The 18,180-nt window shown below is 40.4% G+C and overlaps 2 protein-coding genes across 2 annotated transcripts in view; one reads left to right on the top strand and one right to left on the bottom strand.

Moving 5' to 3' along the window:
* The window catches only part of LOC104077880 (neuron-specific protein family member 1), a 22,199-nt gene extending 9,473 nt beyond the window's left edge, over positions 1 to 12,726 (top strand). Inside the window, exons 3-4 of the mRNA XM_009579318.1 lie at positions 5,872 to 5,982; positions 11,327 to 12,726. Of these exons, the coding sequence (XP_009577613.1) occupies positions 5,872 to 5,982; positions 11,327 to 11,527 (312 nt within the window). The 3' untranslated portion in view covers positions 11,528 to 12,726. The remainder of the gene's footprint in view (positions 1 to 5,871; positions 5,983 to 11,326) is intronic.
* Positions 12,727 to 14,404: 1,678 nt separating this feature from the next.
* Positions 14,405 to 18,180, bottom strand: part of STX18 (syntaxin 18) — a gene marked incomplete at its 5' end in the record, with an annotated part of 34,091 nt that continues 30,315 nt past the window's right edge. Inside the window, 4 exons of the mRNA XM_009579431.1 lie at positions 14,405 to 14,500; positions 16,235 to 16,315; positions 16,911 to 16,980; positions 17,797 to 17,855. Of these exons, the coding sequence (XP_009577726.1) occupies positions 14,405 to 14,500; positions 16,235 to 16,315; positions 16,911 to 16,980; positions 17,797 to 17,855 (306 nt within the window). The remainder of the gene's footprint in view (positions 14,501 to 16,234; positions 16,316 to 16,910; positions 16,981 to 17,796; positions 17,856 to 18,180) is intronic.

Below are 18,180 nucleotides of genomic sequence, written 5' to 3'. Positions count from 1 at the left end.
GCAGGAATGTTAGGGGAAGTGGAGAGCCGATTTCAGTGTTCTCAAATGTGCTGGTGGAGGGCATTGTGCAGCTGGAGATGCAGGATTTTAGTGGAGAGAGGTGAAATGGAGGTCATGGCCATTTGCAGGGAAGTTAATGTGATGTTTTGCGAATTTTAGTCTGTGGGATGCAGCCAGATGCAATCTGTTGTAATTACAGTCTGCCTGCCTAAAATTCTCTTGTAGTTTAAATTGGATAGCAATAATCTTAATTTCCTGTCCTAAATGGTTGTACAAAGTTGCTGTATTTCATCCCAGAGGGCTTTGCATTTCACTGGTGAGCAAAGCATAAATTGGTTGTAAATCACTTCAGATGAAAGGTCCTCTATAAATGTATGTTTTCACTCTTTTTGTTTGGTGCTAGCACCAAATCTATGCCTAGCACTTTACAGACAAATCGGAAATGAAAGTTGTGTTCCCAAGAGGCTGCAAATGAAATAGATAATGCGTAGATGTACAGCAGAGATGGGATGTGACCAAGTGCCAGTGATTGAGCAGTGAAAATTACTGCTTGTCTTGTTAGTTCCACTTTAGTTCCACTTCTCATAATAACAGGAATGCTCCTAGGTGGGTTTGTATGCTGAAAGGTGCATGACGGAAGGAAAAGCATGAAGGAAGGCGGTGCAAACCAGCACAGTAAGAGTGGGTTAATGAAAGAATTTCAGGCAAGAGGAGGAGGCATGACGAGAAAGGTGGAGGTGAAGACAGAGGGAAAACGGATGGCACCCAGGCTTTAGTGGGACAGTGGGATACAGGCAAAATGGAAGGAGGTAAAGCTAAGAGGAGCAAAAGGGGCAGACTTGTGCATGCCTTGAAACATGGCTTGTAATTTGTTCAGAAGGGGACAGGAGCCAGGAAAGGGTGTGAAGAGAAGCAGGCACAGTTGGTGCAATTGATGAATTTTGCCGTAATATTCTGGCTTGATTAAAAAGGGAATGCAAGAAATGTTAGTGAAGTGAGGAAGGAGGAGACTGCAGTAGCCAGGCACAGAAAATACAGCTTGCAGTGTTTTGCAGTTGTAGCAAAGTAGGATGAACTGATTGGGAAGATCTAGCAGATCTTGATAGTAAGGCCTTATCATGAGCTGTTTACATGTTAGTGTAGTTGTCAGATCTGGTGAGTTTCATTTGTTCGGCTAAATGCTTACAGAGACTGAAGACAGTTTTTTTTGCTGTGGGTACACTTAGTTCATTGATTAGTCATCTCTCATTTCGATTACTGTAATGGCTTCTGGCTAGATGTTGTCCTTCTTCTGCTTTTCACTTACAATCTATTCAAAAATTTGCCACATACCTAATATCTTGTCATCTTTTCTGTTCACTTAGTTTTGCTGCCAGATCCCTTTAAAACCAACTTTAAAGGACACTCTGAAGATGAAAACAAAACCACACTTCGAGTTCCTAGTTAAAAGAAACGGTTGTTTGTGCTATCTTGTAGTTATTTCATAAAAAGTATTTTAAAAGCCCATCACTTTTGTGGTGTGACAGGCACCTTGGAGTTCTGCAGGACATACATGGCAGTGAATGATCATAGTAATTCAAAAAACTCCTGCTCCTACTGTGTGGGGTCCTGCAGGCTACCTCAGCCAGCTGGCTACCACAAGGAGAAGAAATTCAAGATCTCCTTCTAGAAGAGAGGGAGTAGTGCTTGCTCATGCATTGCATCTTCTCCTACCTTGAAGAGAGGAAGAGGGCAAGTTGCTGCTAGTGCCTCGGTAGGAAGAAGAGGATAACTTTAATTCATAGCGAGTGTGCAAAGTTGCTGTGGAAGAAAGCAATAAAATGACAGCTTTGGTAGTGCTTGTGGTCTAAAGAGCAGCTTGTCACCTTCCCTCTTTCTGTGGTTTTATTTCTGAAAGACACCTGGGAGGAGAGGGCTCTGAAGGTGAGGCAGAGAGGTAGGGTCACGCTCTGTTACTGGCAGGGAAAAGAAGCTAACTGTCTCAGCTTCAGAAGTGAACCGGGGGATCTGACAATTGTGGACCATCCATGGTGGGTTATTATGAGAGTGAAGGAAAATGGCTATTAGAAGGAAGAGAAGGATTTTCAGCTTATAAGGGAGAAGTGGATTGGATTAACAAGTGATTGGGATCACCTTGGAATGCAGTGATGGATTTCTTTCCATCTGTGGTGTTTGCATGTACGACTGTCCTTTACTTAAATAGCAGTTACTTGTATCCTGACAGGTGGTAAGAGAAGGTAGCGTCTCTTCTAATAGGAAGGAGACAAGGGCTTACTCGATTAGGGATTTGCAAATGGAGTGTGATTGCAAATTATTGGAAATAATGAGAGTAAAAATTTACATGTTCATACCAAAATTAGTAACATTAGGAAATACAGTAAGTGAGAGAGAAAGATTCCGTGAGAATTATGAACCAGGAGCTCTGAGAGCTCTTCCCAGTGGCTTACTGTGTGGTGATGGAAGAACCATGCTGGACGTGACTTGTACCAGCAGTGAGAACTCACAGCTTCACGTAGGTTGGTGAAACAGGTAAATGCTCCATGTCTCAGCAAATCAGCCCTGAGGCTGTGGCTCTGCAACTTGCCAGGCTCCAGCAATCTGCAGAACACTGGGCTTTTGACCTCTTTCAAAAAACATAATTACTTTCCAAAACAGTTTCAGAGCCTTGGAGAGAGTAATTCTGCAGTCATTGTGGAAATATTTGGTCTAATTGTCTAATATTTGGTCTCAACTACAAAATAGCTTGTTAGCTTTACAGTATGTTCCTGAGGCCTCATGTGTATGTCAGAATGATTATGACTGGGAAATAATGTTGTAATTCTACTATTCCTTGCTAGTAGGATGGCCAGGGAATACGGTTAAAATGCTTTGAGATTTGAGAATATTTTTTCTAAGCATTTTAAGCTGTTTACTCCTATCTGTGGAGGAGACAAATGTGAGCTGAGTCGATCTGTAGCATAGCAGTTCTTCTGCTTGGTGTCCATGTTCCATGTCACAGGCCTGTGCTCCTAGAGAGAGCAGCCTTTCTTGAAGGCTATGTGAAATACATTTTGTATGGCATGGGAAGCCTCAGCAACAATCCTATCTGGATTTTATCTTTTCTGTCCCCGCTTTCTAGTCTCTCTTTGGAAAGAGCAGTGACAGTCAGAGCAAAAGGAACGGTTTAACATACACTTTGAGTCAGCAGTTGGAAGTGAATGACCCAAAACCTGCAATTTGGACCAGGCCGTGTGTGTTGTAGAGCTGCTGGGCTGGGTGAGGAGCGCTCCCTCCTTTCTGGTTCCTCATCTTCCCATGCTGCCCAGCAGCAGCTGAAGCTCAGTGGGGGAAGAAGGCCTTGGGCCCATGGTCCCACAGACAGACAGGGCTGCAGACCTGCTTTGGAGCCCCCAAAGGTATGGTTAGGGCCCCTTGGCTTGGTGGGGCAGGTGGACCCTGGACATCTGCATACGGGTACCACGTGACACAGGCAGTGTGTGGGACTTAGACATACCAGCAAGGTGGTAGGGAGGTGGGACAAGGAGCCCTAAGTGGGAACTTAGGGGAGAAAGGTCAGTTTTTCTAGAGCCTGGAGTGCAAGGAGAATTTGGGGGGGAGAAGAGAGAATAAGGCTCGTGACAGTTGTGGGGAGGGAAGAACACTGGAAGACGGGATGCAAGGTTTGGGCCAACCCAGAGGGTAAAGGGCCTTCTACGTGTGTGTGTGTGGGATAGCTAAGGAAACGCAGGAAAGGGCTTCAACCAACCACAGAAGAAAAAATGGAGAGACCTGATTAAAAACATCTGAGAAGGGCTGAGCTAGGGTATGGATTGGCCAGGAAAGTGTGGTGGTGGGGGGTTATGTTGTTCATTATTAAACTGGGCCACAGAGAATGACCAGAAAGGAAGATGTGCTTTATCTCTTGGATTCATTGAGAACATACTGAGACATGGGACACATGAGCAGAAAATAGGAGGTTGGCAAGACGGAGTGGTCTATCCATGTTAACCTTTGTGTATGCAAACGAGCAATAAACTTGGGGAAAGACTAATTGGATTTGAAAATTGATGTCAGTGTGAGGTTTTTGGAGGGTGATTATGATTTTTTTATTTCATAATCCAGTGACTGTTCTGAGAAACTGAAGATGTTGCTATTAACCAGAAAGGTCCTTTGCTCCCTGTCTCATTTTTATATTAATATCTACATTTTTTCTGCTAAATTACTTTCTGATCTGCAGTTCTCCCTGCCTCTCTTCAGGCCCTCCTTTTTTGCTTATTTTGTCTCTGTCAAAAATCCTTATAAAGTCCTTGGCTTCAGAAGCACCACAATACTCCCCAGCCTTGTCTCAGCCAGGAAATTTAGCACTCGCTGTTGTCTGCCCACGGTGAAGTTCACTTCCCCAGCATGAGAAGTCCCTAAAAGTACATCTCAGTCCTTCAGTGTGCTAGTCCCACTGCCACACACAGTTTGCAGTGTTGCAAATCCTACTAGTTCTGGGGTTTATCATAATGGGAGTGTGTGGTGAGTTTTTTTACCAAGAGGCAAAGCTACAATTTTTTTTTTGCTTTCTCAAATACCAGAGTATTCTTGTTTGCATAACTGACCCTGACGTGCCTAAGTTCTCTAGCTGGCTTACTCGTCTTTGTTTAAAATTTAGATCATATTATACTTTGTTTTAATTAATTAATCACATAATCTTGTTCATTTCTGTTTATTACTGTTTCTTATGCTATAGCACATGCTGGCTTCTTTCTAACTTGCCAAAAAAAAAAAGCTCAAGCACTCTTACTCTGTAATCTCCTTGAGCTACTCATTTGTCTATCAGTAGAAGCTTTAGAATAATAAAAACACACATCTGGGACACTCTCAGACCTTTGCTCAGCTCACACCTTCCACAAAAATGGGTCTGAATTAGTGTAACTGCTAGGCCAAAGTCTTGTGCTTTCCCTTGTCAATGGGTGAGGTAATTCTAGAGGTAGTTCTGTCTCCCATTTCATCTAAAAGGCTGCCAGTCTCCAGCTGCTCAGAGTTTACTCCTGGGAAAGGTTAGCTTGATACTGACACTGACTTCGGATTCAACTTAAGGCGTGTCTTGGATTTTCCTCCAGCCCAAATTCAGGACCAGAGAGGTACTTAAGGACATGGTCAGTGCCATGTAATGCAGTCTGTAATGGCTTCCCTGTGAGCACTGTGGAACTCCTCGAGGCTAGCCCTATGTTGAACATGGTGTATTCCCTTATGGATCTGGCAGTGAACTACTCCTGTACAGTCTCTGTGTGATGAAGAAGTACTGTTTCAACCTGTAAATTAAGGAGCATTGAGCAACCAAGCATGCAGACTACTGGTGTAACTACCCATACATTCATAGCAGGTGCAACAAACTCTCATCCTAACAAGAGAGGGCAGACATTACTTTCTCCTTGCCTTGCTAGAGTCACCTTTGTATTATCTTGATGACACCTGTGCTAACTTACTGTCACTTGACTCCATTCTTGGACAGGCACAGGGAAAACAAACACGCTTACCAGCTGACACTGGTAAGACTGACACTTGCATCATCCAAATACTGAAAAAGCAGCAGACCCAAGCTACCTTGATGTGTCCTTCTGGCCTGATGTGTGCACTGGACAGAAATGCAACTAAAAAAGCCTTCCAGTGCAGAGGCAATGGGCCACTGACCAGATCATCTGCTTTCTTCTCTGAGAAGGGGGAGGTAGAAGCACTTATGTGCTGCTTCCCTGTTCTCCCTCAATAATTAAGAAGCTGTTTTTATCCTTTCCTTGATTTTACCGTAAAGTGCATTCATAGCTTGCTTCTGCTGCGTACAGTAACAAAGAGCAATATAATAAGCAGTGCATTACTAACATAAGCATGTTTTATTTTTCTTTACAGGTAACTGTGCTGGTCCTTTTTGCCCTTGTGTTCTTAACGTGCGTTGTATTTCTGGTAGTCTACAAGGTATACAAGTATGATCATACCTGTCCAGAAGGATTTGTTTTCAAGGTAAATTGCGTACACATTTTAGAAAAATAGGAGAGTATGTAATATTCTCTGTGGTGTTTTCTGCATAACCTTGATTAAGTCATGCTGTATTGCATAGAAATTTCTTTGTTTTCATAGGTTAGTGTGCTTCCTGCTATGTTTCTTGCTGCTTAATTTATAATTGACGTTGTACTATTGCACAATTTTCATAATGTTGTTATTTTGCTAATGCTTTAAACATTGAAAATACAGCAGAAGTCCCAACACCAGTGTCCTTCAAACCTACTTCATCTCTGCAGTTGTCTGGACAAAGCCCTCCTTTATTGGGTCATACGGTTTAATGTTGCATGGTCCTCCAAATTCATGTGTCTTAGGAAAGAAGAGAATGATAAAACCTGGAGAAAAAAAAATGAGGCTGGAATACGTGTCAAAGAAACAGTAGAGTGATGCTCTCATTAAGAGTAGCAGAGTTACCTTAGGGTTATTTTTGTAGAAAGAACTTCTTGTTCTAGAACAGTGACCTCCGAGCCCTACTGCCACAGGTCAAAAGTGGTGCCAAAAAAGGGAAAACACATTTCTTGGAAAAAACACTGGTGCTAACCGAAAGGGAGGTTGAGGCTCACTTCATTCGTGCAAGATGATAGCACTGGCTCCTCAGCTATGACCTGGGCTGAAAGTCAGAAAGGTAACATTGATTTCTCTGTTGTAAATTTAGCAGTGTTGAACTTGGCTGTAACTAGATAAGAAAAGTAGCAGTGATGATGGCATTCTTCCCTCTAATTTTTTAAGAATATTTAGTCACGTAATGAATCAAATGGGTACTTTATATGATCTTCAAAGGGATTTAAGAAGGAATGGCTGCCTCAGCACGTCTTGATGATCCTGTTCAGGACTTTTGATTCTGTCACTTCAGGCACATAAATACCTTAAAGAATCTAGTCCAAAATTATAATCAGTGATACCCTACTGGATTAACTTGGCTCCAAGCATTCAGTTTTAGGTTACTGCTTTCCCTTGACTCAAGGGCAAAAGATACTGAGGTTAGAATATTTGGCTGTAACTCAGGAGATCCAGCTTTTGGTTCTGCTGTTGGTTTTTTGTGTTGCCTCACAGAAGAACTGAAACCCCGCTATGCTCATGTCTCATGGGACGATAGCCTTTTTTTTCTAAGCTTTCTCTTGGCTTTGAGCAATTTGGAATATGGACTGTATGTTCCTACTGAGTATCTTGATGTGATCCTGACTTGACAGGAATGGCCAGTTACGTGCTCCTGTCATAAGTCCGGTAACAGTCTGCTGCTTCTGCTTCCTTTCATACTGTGCTGTCCCTTCCTTTTAGTTGCAGCCTTCTGGCTTCTTTTGTCTTTTCTTCCTAGTGTCGCAAACATTTAAGGGGAGAACAGTTTCTTAGCTGTATTTCAGTTGCACTTTGAACAGAATCCGGTTGGGTATCTCTCCTTAGGGCTCTGTGTTTGAAACAGAGGTTGAGCAGAACGTCCCATAGCTCATGCTTTATTTTTAAGGTGCAGCATATACACAGGGCTGCGTTACTATTACTCTCCCAGTGTTGGGTTTTGTGAAGGCTGTCTCCTAGCTGCTTGATGGCATAATGCCAGGAGACACAGCATCTTTGGTCATGTAACCCTTAAGAGTTTTACAGGATAAACACGTTAGCAAATGACATAACGCCTGAAACTACCAGTGTTGACATGAATTTGTGTTTGTTGCCTTTGCATCTTTTTTTGGGAGAGTCAATAATGTGTCATGGCATAGTTTGGCACAGATGTCCTAAGAGATGAAGAAGTCTGTCACCTTGTGACCAATGTCTCTGTGGACTGGCTTCGTGCTTCAGGTGGCCTCAACAACGTTCTCTGGCCTGGATGTCCCCAGACTTTGCATGCTGAAGTGATTTCCTGGTTAAGGGCAAAGGTGTCTCCTGCCTCAGCAAGCCTGGTACCATGGGAATCTCTGCATAAAGGCTGAGCTACCACAGCTGTGAGTCAGAATCACTTTTCTCTGCTTTGATGCTCTCATACATGGAGCAGTTCCAAAGGTTCCAGTGTTTTCAGCCTTTCTGCTGTCCTACGCATCCAGGGCTTGAACGTGTGCTTAAAAAGGTGCTTGTTTTCCTTTGTGTAGTAATCTTAAACTACTTGACCCTCAATTTTGTGCTTGCTCAAGCTTTCTGACACAGCCCTAATTCTGCTGTTGTGCAGTTACTCCTCTGAAGCACTCTTTTCTGGCTGTTGGTGAGACTCACCGGAGTTTTCCTCAAAGACCTGAGTGCACTTACATCCTGGAGGAATTTCTCCAGGGCTTCAGTATGCTCCACACTGCATGTTACCCTTTAGCTTTCATTGCCAAGGTACCTGCGTTCTGTCAGACTCATGGACAGTACAACAAAGTAACTTCAATGCATTAAAGACAACACCATCATCTATTAAGTTTGGAATTACTGACCCAGCAAAGTTAATGTGACAGAAGATACTATTTATAAGTGAATACCACTGGGGTTCTTTATGTCAAAGGAACAAAAGGAGTCATCTTAATACAGCCAGCTATAGACTGGCAAGCACAATTTTCTCTGGCATCAAAGGCCTTAACCTGTAACTAATTTCTGAAATAGAAGGGTTGTGAAAGAAGCAAAAGACTGGCAACTCACTCTGGAGCATCTCAGTTTCTCCTCATGGCTTTCCTTATTACTTCTTTCACCTGGAACCACAGAAACAAATACAAAAGATGGAGAGAAATGTTTTGCACAAGCTGAAGGTCTCAGGCAAACGGCAGGATGAGAATCGCCACCAGTTTCCATTGCTCCGTCACTTCCGAGTGCTGCGTGGCTTGCCTTGATTAGGTGCTCAGGAAAGGGGGCTGTCCTTGGGCAGTACACAAGGAGCAATGAGTAAAAGGCGAGGTTTTTCCCGTCTCTTCTAGAAGCATGAAATCCCAGGAGCAAAAATACAGTCAAGATGGAAACTCTGCTGTGTGTTTCTTTAGGCTCTTCTGTCAGATGTTGTGCATGTTTGTGACTACGAAAAATAACATTACTGAGTCATTTTGCCTGTTACAAAGCAAACTGCTTCTAAAAGCAACAAAAGATTCTGTGCCATTTTTTTAGACTGGTAGTAATCTTGGCTTGTCTTCAGCACTAAAAATTATATTTGTTTGAATTTCCTTGGCAGATTTCATTAGATCAATGGATTGCGTTCCTTTTAAATATTTAGAATTGTGACTACATCCCATGACTGGGTGAAATAATCACTACAAAGATGTCTGTGTCTACATTCTTCTTAGTCATTTTTTCACATCAGAAGCAGTGTCAGTTATCCCAGATAAAGCATGGATAATACTTCCAGAAGATGGCACAGTTGATGTAGGTGAACATGCATATTGAATAGGTCTGTTCCAGCGTTGTCCTGGATTTTTTTTTTTTTTTTTAAATCTAGATCCCAAGTCTTGCAGCTGGCATATATAATGATTATGACCTTGGGGAAACCTCTGTTGACTTAAACAGTGAATAGGCACAAGTGTCTGTTTAGCCGGGGTTAAATCCTGTCTGCTTTGTAGTGCTACTTCAAACAAACCTGTGAGGGAAGATTTGCCCTGGCTGCTGCCTTAACAAGAGATAACAAATAAACTGAACCTGATGGATGTGGTAACTTTGAGCGCTGTTGTGAGTCTGACACACATCGAGGCGTCTGTCACACAAGCAGGTTAGAACTGATGAGGTGTTAACTCCGTGGGAGGACTGTTAGTCTTGTGACAGCGAGCCTTCTTTCAGAGTCAAACCTGCCACAAGATTGCATTCATTGGCGGCAGGCAGGTTCATGAGACTACCTCTAGGCCTGTTGTTTTGGCAAGTCTTGCTTTTCTCTTTTGTACCTTTTGATGCTTTTTTTCAGTCTAACATTTTTAGGATGCAAAATTTATATTAAGCCAAGACTGTCTGCTGGATCTTTCCCCCAATCATTTTGTGCTTTATGATTTAAACCATTTGAAACTGTTGTTACTGGTGCTTGTTTATAACACCTCTTTTTTTCTTTTTCCCCCAACAAGGATAAGAGTCAACCCAAAAGTAAATGTGGACACACTTGAGATAGCATCTGGTCCTAAAAACCGTGACATTTTTGCACGTATTTTTGTGCTTAGGAATTTCCAATATTAAGTTTCGTTTGCCAAGTTCTGTGAGAACAGTAGCAGTTCAAAGTTGCTATGCTGTAGTGTTACAAATTTTAGTCTTCTGGTGCTACAAGCAGGAAGACAGAACAGCCTCTTTCTTTTAAAAACAGTCAGAGTAGAAATGATTAAACTTATTTTTCCTCAAGCTGCAGCTACTCATAGCTTATAATTTAGAGGATCAATTCAGTTGCCCAGATGACTGCCCCAACACTCTGAGGTATCAGGCAAGACTGCCTGAACTGGCAGATAGGGCAGAGGACCTGCAGAGAGACCCGTGACTCTCTGGAGCAAAAACCTGGGGGGTCTCAGGGTATGTCTGTCATTTTTTTCCTTCGGTGCCACTATCTGCTTTGTAGGCTTTTACTGCATCATCACTGGAACTGTTGCTAGGTGATACCTGCTGATTAATGCACTGCACGTGCACATCCACTTTGGTTTTTAAGATGACGGCAAAGTTTGGATCCTACTTAGTATTTAACTCTCTAAATCAGGTATTTCACTTTCAAAAGCTCTGAGCACCTAGCAGTTTCTATGTGGTGCTCTTAAATTACTGGGAAATTCAGTAGTGTAGTCTCACAGCTAAAGATAGCTTTTTAAAAGCCTGCTGTTGGCTACATCTTTCTGACAATCAAGAGTGAAGTATTTTGTGTGCACACACTTGCACGTAAGCTTGGCCACCCACAGTGTTTTCCCTGTATCTCTTATTTACTGGGCTATAAAACTGTTCATACCTTGGCACCAATATATCTGTATTAATTTCTGTCCCTCAGACTGAAAACACCGTGTTAAAGTACCTGAAGCTAATCTAACGGTAGGATACACACATCTGTTGTAGCCCAACAGTTGGAACTAGGTGGGGAGGAAAAAACCAGCAAAAGATGGCTGGAACTAGAGATTGAGTACTTCTAAAAATCATTTAAGGCAAGACTGTTTCTTGTACATTAATTATTCTGGCATATAAACCCAGATTGGTCTTCCTGGCAAGTGCACGAGTAGTTTAAGGATTGCAGGGAAGAACATTTTGAACACAGTAGGACAACATCATAGTTAATCACTGTATGTTGCATCTTGACTCACAGACAGTGAATGTTGGCTTAGACAAAAAGAAAAAAAAAAAGAAACACCTAACCTACTTTTGGTGTGTATGGGACCGTATCTGTAATCTAAGTGATGGATTTTCTTTTCAGAATAATCAATGCATTCCAGCTGGGTTGGAAAACTACTACTCTGAACAAGACTCCAGTGCTCGAGGGAAATTTTACACAGTCATAAACCACTACAATCTGGCCAAACAAACCATCACGCGCTCAGTGTCTCCGTGGATGACAGTACTGTCAGAAGAGAAACTCTCTGAACAGGAGACTGAAGCTGCTGAGAAGTCAGCTTAGTATGATAAGCTAATTATTAACACTATGTCATTTGAAGGTAACTAAGGGACTTTAAGGAACTTTTCATTAAATATAATTACGGATAATTTAGAGGTTACTCATGTTTATGGTGCAATTGCTTCTGTTTGCTGATACTGCTTTGCAAAAAAAAAAAAACAACCAAAACACCAAAACTTGCTGCAAAACATACATGGGCATAAAACAAGGTGCATATCAGCATTGCTTTAGAGCTTTGACACCATTTTCAATGTTAAAAAAGAATCCAATGTTAGGTATGTTCTTGCCATTTATTGGATACTGACAGATTTCTTCACTGGATTTTCAGGGCTTGGACCTTAGATAAATCATGTGTTCTGTTGTCTGAACTGACACTTTATTTATTAATCTTTTATTCTTTGACATTTTGCAAACGGAAACACCTCAGCCATAACTAGAGTGATCTCTTGTTCAGCTGAAAGCTGTATTTAATACTGAGTTTTGGCTCAAGCAAGAACGATAGTCAGCATTGATGTCAAGGGCATAATGTAATGACTTGTATGGAGAAAGAAACTGTCAGGTAGCATTTTTCTTACATTTTCTTTACTGTTGTTTATTTGTAAGTGATAATGAAGTTCTCTGCAACAAGGCATGCTCAATGTTTTATTACTGCTGTCAACAGGATTTAACTGCATTTCCACTGTGGCTTTAGCATCTTGGTAAGGATAGCACTGAAACACAAACTAGATAGACATTATGGAAAAACACAGACAGTTTTAATAATGGATGTTGAGGATAGTGTAAAAAATACAGTTCAGGATGTTCTAATGAGAAACATCATCTTTTGATCATACTTAAGAGGCAGAAAGCTTATTCACAGTAGATGTAGTCCACTATGTAATTTGTTGGATACAACAGAGGGAGTAATATGTCTAAATTTTCTCTTGTATTACATTAACATTTTCCCTTTTTATTAATTAGAAAGAGCTTTCATCAGTTTATGTATGGTTTGCAGTTTGATACTTTTTAAAACACAGAGCATCACAAGTGAAAAAATAGCATATTAGATAACACAACTGGCTGTTTTAAAGCTACATGTGGAACTGAGTGAAGAGTAGAACTGTTTATGTATGGCTTGGGAGGGGAAAAGATGTAGAAGAACATAGTATTGTGGATGCACGTTAGAGTTCCATTGTAATTACAAACTTATCCTTTGTGTGAAACCATGTTTTCATTTTTATTATAAATCTTAAATATATATATTACAAAAAAAAGACATTAATTTAACAGACAAAATAAGTGTGAAGCATCTGGACAAGCAAGTCACCTTTTTTGTTCATGTAACTTGAATAGGACAAGTTGTAGTGGACATGTCAAAAGTTCCTTTTTTGTTTTTTTTGGTAGAGACCATACAAAAATGAAGGGAAAACACCAGCATGGGCTGTTTCTCAAGATCTGTAGTAGAGCAAATGTGGTCAGCTCTACTTTTATTTTTTCTCTAATAGAATTGTTTTATCAACAATACAGTAAAAATAACCATTACTACTTAATTCTCTAGGTTTGATACGAAGTGTGCATTACACAGTAATATCTGCAAAAGGCTTTTTAGTAAGTCATTATGGTATGTGGAATGCATAAAAAGCAATAAATTATGTGCCAAATTTTTCTTTGCATTTAAAATTTTCAAGCTTTATGTTAAGATACTGAAAACATACCATGTTTGCATTTTCTAATAGTGTATGCTTTATTGAATGTAATTAATTCACATGTAACTTTTGACATTTTCACTCTGTGCAGAGTAGAGAATAAGGATGATGCTGCTTGTTGCATGTAATGTATAGAAATATACATTTCAGAAGAGAGATAGCAAAACACACATTTCATATGAATATTTACAGAGGACATTCAGATTTTAGAAGATGGAAAGATCTGTTCCCCAAGGCTGTCCTACATAGAAATGATTCATGATACATCTCCTCCCCTTAAATTTAGGACAATAAAAACTAATGCACAAGTAAATACTGACGAGAAACAACTTATTTCTCTCTCTCATAACAATAAACGTTAAAAAATACTAAGCTTTACGATCTAGGAGAAACAGATTACTTATGCTTCTTGAAGTCAAAACTATTTTTTCCTCCGATTTAACAGCAGGGAGTTTATTGATTCTTATTTACAGCTGGTTTTGAGACTTGTTTTTTAGTTAACAAATTGCTCCCCATTTTAGTATTTTGAAGAGTTTGGCTTTAATATTGTCTATCCTTTGGCTTTGTTCCAACATTCCAGAACATCTGTTTCACTGCACAATCTGTTTGTGTTGTATTCTCTCTTTTCACCTAGAAGTAGAGCTCTTTAGTTGACTTTTTGTCATTATTATTACTATTAAATCAACCTGATCTCTGACTGGAGTAGTTTCAGAGGATTAGAAGTAGGTCATACATGTGCAAAATGATCACTATGTACTGACGTGGTATGATTAAATAAAAGCCTGAGACAGTGTAGATGCTTTTGCACAGTAACAGTTTTCTCTTGATCGGGTCTGCACACTGGCAGCTGGACTTCCACATCACACGTGTGGGTGACTACGATAAAACCATTATCGTTTTTTTCCTTCTGTTAGCTGTGCTCCAGCTTGTAGCTTTCTTACCAGCCCTTTCAAAGGTTTCTACATTCTTTGCAGGATTAAGTGTGGTTTTATGTTTGATAGAGGGATTTAAAATAAATGCTATCAGCTCCCTCTGCACTAAGGAATTCTATACACATGCTTATTCATCGGAAAATATTTGCATCATAGCAGTATGAAAAATGCATAAAATATACAGGTATGCCATACACCCCACTCCATTGAAAAAATGTCAGAAGTTTTACAAACAAAGCATGTAGACAATATTATATTTTTAATTAATTATCATACCAGTCCAGGAAAAGCAAGGAAAATGAACACATCACAAGGAAGAATAGGATCCATACTCGAAATCCAGCATTGTTTTTGATTGCCTGTGAGGAAAAGGTTATTTCCATTACCCTCACCAGTAAACATACAGTAGAATCTTCAATAATGGCAACCCAAGAGGACTATTAGTGGCTTCACTCTTCCCTCCCACAAGAGAAAGAACAAAACTTGCCATTAATTTCAGGTGAATAGAGGTCAGGTTGGCTATATCTCTTTAGATTTAGCACACTAAAGTTTCTCTTCAATCTTAAAATTGGTCATTTAAAAAAAAAGAAAAAAAACACCACCCCAGAAAATTGCAAGATCCCACACAGTGGAAGTATACCCCAAACATTAAGAACTACATCAAAACGTATATGCTTAAAGGCTAGTTTTAAGTTCCAAAAGTGAAATTTTGTGATTAGAAATAATGAGGCCTTCATCATTCTAATAAACATCTTCTGACTAAAAAAAAAAAAAAAAAACCAAACCAAAAACCACCAACACAAAAAACCCACATCAAAACCTGACAACTCTTTCTGGAGGTTGATTTAGCACCGTTAGTCATGTGTTTCAGTCTCAGAACAAGTAGAGCAAGGAGGAAGTATTGCAAGTATTTTTCTTGGATTCTCCTTCCCAAAATTGAGACCGGCATATGGCAGGGGACCTGTTTTTCTCTCTCATTTTTCAGATTCACACATAGAATAGATTTTTTTAATGTGATACAAACATCAATGTGAGTGACGAAGTTTTTATCACTTTTTTCTACTGTTTCTCAGTGTGGTTTAGGAAACTTAGTTCTACCTACAAATGTGAAAAATGAAGCAAAAATAACTTCAGTTCCTGCCATGTGGTTGAACACTGATCTCTTAACTATGAACGCTGGGACAATCAGCTGACATCTCTGAACCCTCCCCCAGCATCCTATCTAAGGTGCTTTAGAATCATGATTTAAAGGCATAGTAACTGTTTGCTAAATATTAGTAAATCTATTGATTTAAGTCTTTAAAAAACCCAAATGTCTTCCCCACCATGTGCCATACCACCACGCCTATTGGACAGCTACTGAAAAGCATACTCCAGATACTCCACTCTCTTGAACAAATGTGGAAATAAGTTCCAAGTCAGAAGTTTTAAATTCCAGAGTTACGCTTGCTAATGTACATTTGATGCACTTTTCAGGAGAGCTGAGCAGTAGATAACTCATCCTTGAGTTACATATTCTGTGTGCTTTCATGAGGGGGGTGGGGGGGGAGGAGAGAAAAAAACCAAAAAAGAAACTGAGCCATTTACTCAGTGACCTAATTTAGGAACTCTGTTTTTATTGAAATCTCAATTCCTGAAAGAAAACATTTCATTCTAATTAGTAAGACAGTGGGATAGATTTGTTTACTAGGAGCATGTGAGATGCGTTCAGCATGGTAAAGAGACTCCTGCTAACGCTTAGCATTCAACTCCAGTTTCAACAATTTCAGCACTGTCTTTTCTTAGTCTGCAATTTCCCCCCCCCCCTTTTTTAAATGCATGCCAGGTGACCTTCGTGTTTAAATAATAGCTGAGGCCAAGCAGATTTCTGCAGACCTGTACAGCCATTCAAATCATGGTGAGCAAGACAAGCAACGCGGCCTGTTAAGAACCTGAGCTAACTTGTACAATTCTTCCAAAATCATGTCCTGACACCCCAACACACACTGCACCTGTACCATGGGTGAGCTTGTACATGGTGTTTAAAGCAACACTTGGGCAAAACTGAAAGTTAAGAGAAACAGTGAGTTTAAAACACAACTTGGAGACATTACCTCTCTTATGTCTTCGTTGCCTTCTTTGATATTCTCTGTTGCACCCACGACTAATTGATGGATATTGTCAATATCAGTTTCCTGTTAAAAAAAATAAAATTGAGAAACAGTGATGTATTTTAGGGAAAAAAAAAACACTTCTAAGGATTTGGGGAACAAGCAGAACTCAAGTATAAAATAAAATCTGGTATTATTAACATCTTAGTTTCAATGATGCAAACGTATAGAGGCAATTAAGTTGTAATGTCTTTACCTGTGATTTTACAAGCCTGCATGGAGACGACCAAGATCAATAGGAAGTCTCCCATTTATCTAGAATCAAATCTAACCTGTCTAGTTTTTGCCAGCTCTTTTGGAAGAGGTGCCACCATTTACAGAAAAGATGCTATTAAATAACACATTTAACAGGACACCAATTCTGAGACAGAGGGATCATCCTAACACATATGTTGCATTTTCCATTCCCAGTACATACTAGTAAGTAACAACAGTAAATATCTCAATTTTGCATTTGAAAAACACAAAAATCTTTTCCTTCACATTCATCATCTTTTCCTTCCCTTCATCGTCAAAGATTCATTAATCTTATGTTTACATCTTGCACGCAACCAAGACCAAAATACCCCAACAAAACCTTCAAGCTGTATTTGCTGCTGTAGTATTTAATTATACTAACCTGTTGCAAGACTTTTTCAGTGAATATCTCTTGTAATCTGGAGATTTCCACCACTTTTCCTTCAATTTGTCTTGGCAAAGAACAGAAATACTCCATTAGAAACTGGTGCAGACATTTCTTGCTCCTGCAGGTTCAGATTCCCCAAGCCGGTAAGCGGGCTATTCAAAAGGCACGGCTGCTCGGTCAGCTGTCTGTTATGCAGCAACAGGCTGCGATCAGTGCTCTGACAATTCACGGTGGGCGGGCAGCCAGCCCACAGGGAAGCTCTGGGAAAGGCACCTCCCGGAAATTCTCAGGTAGCAGCCTTCACTGCGAGAGCTTCACAGATCTGCCTTCCTTCATCTAACACAACAAAATCCATGGTGGACCCTAAGTAGTTAATTTTGACATACCCTCTCCATATACTACCATGAACTGTGGAATTCACCTTGCCTAGTACGAATGATCCAGAAGTAAAGTTCCAGCTTGAGTTAGCCACACAGGTGTTCTGCACAGCAAGCAGAGAGCAAACGGCACCGCTGCTCTGCCATAAGGACAGGTCTCTGCATGGAGGTCAGTGACTGCACCTCCCCTACTGCCACCTGTATATGCAGCGGACAACGTGATATGAGTGGAAAACTTAAGCGAGATAGAACATAAACCTTCCTAATTTAACCAATACTATTCTGGATAGTTTGTACGTCACTCAGAACCATTCTTTACACTGTGGGACAGCACGATGTGTGAACTCGTACAGCTCGTTTCCTGGGCGCTCCCATTTCCTCCCTCCTACCACACCACTACAATTCACGCAGCCAGGTGTCCTGCAGCAAATACACCGTGTGTGGGTGCTGTCTGGGTGATGGGACCGGCACACAGCAATCTGTCAAGTAACAGAAAATTGTACCTGACTTCATCAAAGAGATTATTCATTTCACCAACGAGTCTCTGGTTCTCCTGTTCGAACTGGAAGGGGGGAAGAAGGAAATCACACACATGAGTTCACATGCTTGGACTCAGGGAGCTTTCTTCAACCCCCACCCCTGATCAACAAACTTCCACCCTTCCTTGCAATCTATTTACAGTATATCTCAACTAAAAAGATCTTCAAGAATTACTAATACTGGCCTAAATGAATAATATGAACCTGCTTATTTGTAACCAGTCACTGTAATACTTGTCTTTTTCCTCCCATTAATGAAACAAACCCCAAAATAACTTGAAGATTTTGCTCAAGTTACTTTGCAGTAAAGAAAAATATAGTGGATGAAATCTGTCCTTTTTTATTATT

The sequence above is a fragment of the Fulmarus glacialis genome, unplaced genomic scaffold (genome assembly GCF_000690835.1).
Source record: "Fulmarus glacialis isolate BGI_N327 unplaced genomic scaffold, ASM69083v1 scaffold10000, whole genome shotgun sequence".
Classification (NCBI taxonomy): Eukaryota; Metazoa; Chordata; class Aves; order Procellariiformes; family Procellariidae; genus Fulmarus; species Fulmarus glacialis.
The sequence above is the reverse complement of the archived record's forward strand: the minus strand, read 5'-3'. Positions and strand labels throughout refer to the sequence as shown.